This window comes from Sycon ciliatum, chromosome 9 (assembly GCF_964019385.1).
Source record: "Sycon ciliatum chromosome 9, ocSycCili1.1, whole genome shotgun sequence".
Lineage (NCBI taxonomy): Eukaryota > Metazoa > Porifera > Calcarea > Leucosolenida > Sycettidae > Sycon > Sycon ciliatum.
The window spans coordinates 23,380,579-23,385,191 of NC_088651.1; the positions used below are offsets into that span (position 1 = coordinate 23,380,579).

The window sequence follows — 4,613 nt, forward strand, 5'->3', positions numbered from 1 at the left end:
TTTCGGTCATAAGAATAACCATCATTAGGAAGTGTTGAACATTATTTGTTTTTATGTTTGTCTCCGCACCACACCTTTATTCCGTGGTAGTGTAGTTCATTAGGCCAGCCATCATCATGGATCCATATGTCAGTGTGTGTACCTTGCTCATAGTGCTTGGTCAACTAATCTTGTTGTTGTTGTTTTCTGGCTGTTTTCAGTTGTCTCGTGGCCTTGCCTGGTCCCGGTCTAGTTCTCTCTGATATGAAGCATCCGTGCAGCACTCTCTTCATACATCTGTTTGTGTGGGTGTCCACAGTCGTAATATTTTTGTTAATTTGTGTGTGGGGGGGGGGGGGGAGGGCGGGGGTGCAGTGGGTACGTATGAAAAGGGCATGGAATTATTTGACGCAAGAAGTTCTGGCCCAAAGAAGGCAATCCACCATATCCAGACGCCATCCGAAGGTAAACAACATCAGGAGTGTGCAATTTCAACACGTATGGTGTAGTTTCGGTCCACTTTGTGCTGCCTGATATAGGTCCACCTCACTTGTTTTTCTCGTCAATCCTGATCATGGCTCCGGCCAAGAATTGGATTGAGATATTGTAATTAGCAGCGAAGAGACCACTTGATTTACAGATGATGTGTTTTACATAATAGTTATAATATATTATGAACTGTGCAAAACCTTAAAAGATTTTGCACAGTTCATAATATAACTATTATGTTCTTTGTGAACTCGGATGGTGAGCCAATTTATTTATAAGTTTATTATGTTATCGTCCTTCACAAACCTAGCAAACACTCTGATATATGGATGTACATTTTAGTCATTTACAAGTATTGTAGGTTTCGTCGTTTTTTCGCAGCCCACCCGGCATCAGGCCGGAGTGGAGCCCTTAGGAGTCGTAGTGTAGAATCGTAGCTTAGTGTAGAGTAGGTGATATTTTGAGTAGCTGTCACACCCTGACCTACTCTCCGCCATGGACGAGCTGGCAGGTGAACCCCTGAGACTTCTGTGCAGTCTCCCAGGCATCGAAGCCAATGTCATCAGCTTGATCCAGCAATTGTCGTCGTATGTTAGTGAGTCTAGAGATAGAGAGGAGCGCGTGAAACGGCGTGTGGATGAGCTATGTGCACACGTTTCGGAGTTACGAGGCGAACTGAGCTCCTTGAGGCAGTCCGCCATTGCCCATGTCGACCAACAGCAACAAAAAGGCGAGGAGGTCAAGGAGAGTGCAGCTAGTAGTACGAATAGTACCCGTACGCTAACTGGAAAGTCTAAGCCGCGCGCAACTAGTGAAAAAAAGTCAAAGCAGCAGGCAGAACACGTGGGAACGCACACTGAACCCCGTACCCATAGCGCTGCCACACCCTGGCACGCAGGCAAGACGGTGCCCTCAGTGGACACGGAAACGGAGTACAATGTCATGTACTCTGACGCAGAGGGTACTGAACTCCTGCCAGTCAAGAACTCCAAACCTGTGTTCAGCACCATCACGGACGACTCTTGGAAGTTGGTCTCTGCAGGACCACCCAAGACCAAGCGCTCTGTTGCCTATGTGGGCAACATCTCCCCAGATTGCACAGAGGACCGCCTGAAACAGTTCATCATGGACAGAAGCGAACAGGCAATGTCAGGCTGTTCCATTCCCGTGCATACCTGCAGTGTACATGTAGGAGAGAGTGGACGAGTATCAGCCAGAGTCACTGTAGATGCCACCTCCATGCCTATTGTGACTGCCCCCAACTTCTGGCCTAGGCCTTTGTACTGCCGACCGTGGCGCTTCTCCAAAAACTCTGGTGGAAACCGCAGCAGCAACAGCGAAAACAGCAGCAGCAGCAGCAACGACAACAGCAGCAGCAGCAACAGCAGCAGCAGTAGCAGCGACAACAGCAGCAACAGCAGCAGCAGCGACAACAGCAGCAGCAACAGCAGCAGCACCGCAGAATCTTCCGCGCCACAGGCAAACACCACTGGCAACGCAAGCAGTGCAGACGAAAGGGACAGTGAGGATGGAAGCTCTGCCGATGCAGGTACCTCGAGTCGAACTCCAGGGATGAAGGCTCGCTCCCACCAGCGAGATTCACCACCTGCAGACCAAGAAGCCAAGTACTCTGTCGCAGTTGGCAATGCGTTTGCACCCCTAAGCCGGTAATGACCAACAAAACCCTGAAACTGTTCGTAACAAATGCCTTTGGGCTAATGAGTAAGTTAGATGAATTCCGCCATGTGCTCCATGCTGAATCCCCAGATGTTGCCATAGTAACAGAGTCTAAGCTGTCAGAGGCTGTGACTCAAGCAGAGTTGACACTCCCTGGCTACTACCAGCCTCTGAGACGCGACCGAAACCGCCATGGTGGCGGGGTGGCAGTTTGGGTGAAGGCCACGCTAGCCATGAACGAACTGGATACCATTGATGTCTTCGGCCAGGAGCTAGTATGGCTAAACGTCAAACTGTCAAATGGCCGGCCTGTGGCTATATGTGCTGCATACCGTCCTGGAACGTGCTCAGACACAGACACCAGCATCTTCGACGTGATCTGCAGGGGCCTCACCTCCACAGCCTGCCGCAACTCTGCTGTGATAGTTGCTGGAGACTTCAATGTACATAACCAAGAGTGGCTCCACAGTAGCAGAACAACTAGAGCCGGCGAGCATGCAGAGGACATGTGCTACATGCACGGTCTTGAGCAGCTAGTCGACCAACCAACTCGTGGCCGCAACACACTGGACCTGATTATGTCCGACCTACCCGTAGAATCATTGGCTACTGTCTTGCCACCTCTTGGCAAATCTGACCATGCCTGTATACTTGCTGACTTCCAGATCCGTGCATCACGCGAGTCTCCCATATCAGAAACAGTATGGAGGTATCAGCATGCTGATTGGGCCAGGCTCCGTCACTTCTTCAGAACCACCAATTGGGCAGCTATTGCTCGGACTGATCCAGACCTGTCATGCACTGGCATCTCAGAGAGGATCCTGGAGGGTATGAAGAGATTCATCCCCTCTAAAATTCTGAAAACCCGAGCATCAGATCCTCCATGGTGGACCCCTGAGTGCACTGCTGCCACAGTGAGGAAACGACGTGCATGGAGGTGCCTGAGAGACGACCAGTCTGACCACGATCGGCAGTCAGCCTACCAAGATGCACGGCTCTCAACGATTGCCTGTCTCAAAACTGCCAAGAGTGCTTTCATGGCGAAACTGAGACAGAAAATGACCTCAAAGCAGCTGCCACCCAGTGACTGGTGGCGCACCGTCAAGCGTGCCTCTGGCAATGGGCGTAGTCAATCTGTTCCTACATTACGTGATCCCGATGGACGAGAGTACACAGCCAGCGCAGACAAAGCAGAATGCATGGCCCGCTATTTTGCAAGCAAATGCAGTCTCGCACAAGATGACCTGTCCGCCCCATTCCCATATGTCAGACCTCGAACTGACCAGGCTCTTTCGGACGTCCGTTTCCGCGTCGCTGCTGTTGAACGCACCCTTCGCCAGCTCAACCCATCAAAGGCAACCGGGCCGGATAGGATACCGGCACGAGTGTTGAAAGCCTGCTCTGCTGAACTGGCGCAACCGCTTCCCATACTGTTTACCCAATGCTTCCAAACTGGGATACAGCCCAAGACATGGAAGATTGCCAACATAGTCCCTATATTCAAACGGAAATCAAAGTCTCTACCCTCCAATTACCGTCCAGTTTCGCTCTTGTGTATTCTGTCCAAGGTGATGGAGACAATCATCAACAGAACAATCACAAATTTCCTCGAGACGAACAACGTCTTCTCCACCAGACAGTTTGGATTTCGCCATGGTCATAGTGCAGCCGACCTCCTTACCAGCCTCCACCACCAGTGGCTGCATACAGCCGGGGAGAAAGGCGCAGCACGCATACTCGCCATTGACATCGCCGGTGCGTTTGATCGCGTATCACACCCCGGTGTGCTACACAAGTCCGACGTATATGGCCTGCGTGGGCAACTGCACCAGTGGCTCAGCAGCTACCTCAGTGAACGCTACCTTCAAGTGGTCATTTGTGGCCAGACATCCTCAAGGCTCCCAATTCAGGCTGGAGTCCCCCAGGGCAGTATTCTGGGTCCGACCCTCTTCCTCATGTACGTGAACGACTGCGAGGACCACGTACCAGCCGGTGCTGACCTAGCCTCGTTCGCAGACGACACTACGCTGTATGCCAATATCACCCCCACCACCCAAGAAGATACCACCCAAGCCCTCCAGCTAGCAGTCAACAACATCTCCCGCTGGGGTCAAGAATGGAAAATAAAATTTGAACCAGCCAAATCCCAGGCACTGACCGTCAGTTTCCACCGCACCCAATGGGACATGCCACCGATTGACTTCAACGGATCAAATGTGACGGAATAGGAGGAGCTCAAAATCCTGGGCATCAGTTTCGATGGTCAGCTTACCTTCCGGCGCCACCTTCGTACCGTAGCCCTCCGGGCAACACAGCGACTTGGTGCTTTGCGTAAGGCTTTCCACCTCCTAGACGTGCCCGGTCGCATCCAAGCCTACAATGCTTTTGGGCGCCCAGTGATGGAGTACTGCCCTATTGTCTGGATGGGAGCGGCCCCATCCCATCTTGCAAGACTCGACCGTGTGCAA

The 4,613-nt window shown here is 51.8% G+C and overlaps 1 protein-coding gene across 1 annotated transcript; it reads left to right on the forward strand.

Annotated features, from left to right (window-relative positions):
* The first annotated feature begins 963 nt into the window (after positions 1 to 963).
* Positions 964 to 2,139, forward strand: LOC135824364 (secreted 45 kDa protein-like). The gene has a single exon (XM_065337098.1). It carries the CDS (start codon positions 964 to 966, stop codon positions 2,137 to 2,139), a length of 1,176 nt encoding a protein of 391 aa, XP_065193170.1.
* Positions 2,140 to 4,613: the final 2,474 nt, after the last annotated feature.

Excerpts from the sequence above, each read along its gene's own strand:
- LOC135824364 (XM_065337098.1), top strand. The coding sequence starts at position 964 with ATGGACGAGCTGGCAGGTGAACCCCTGAGACTTCTGTGCAGTCTCCCA.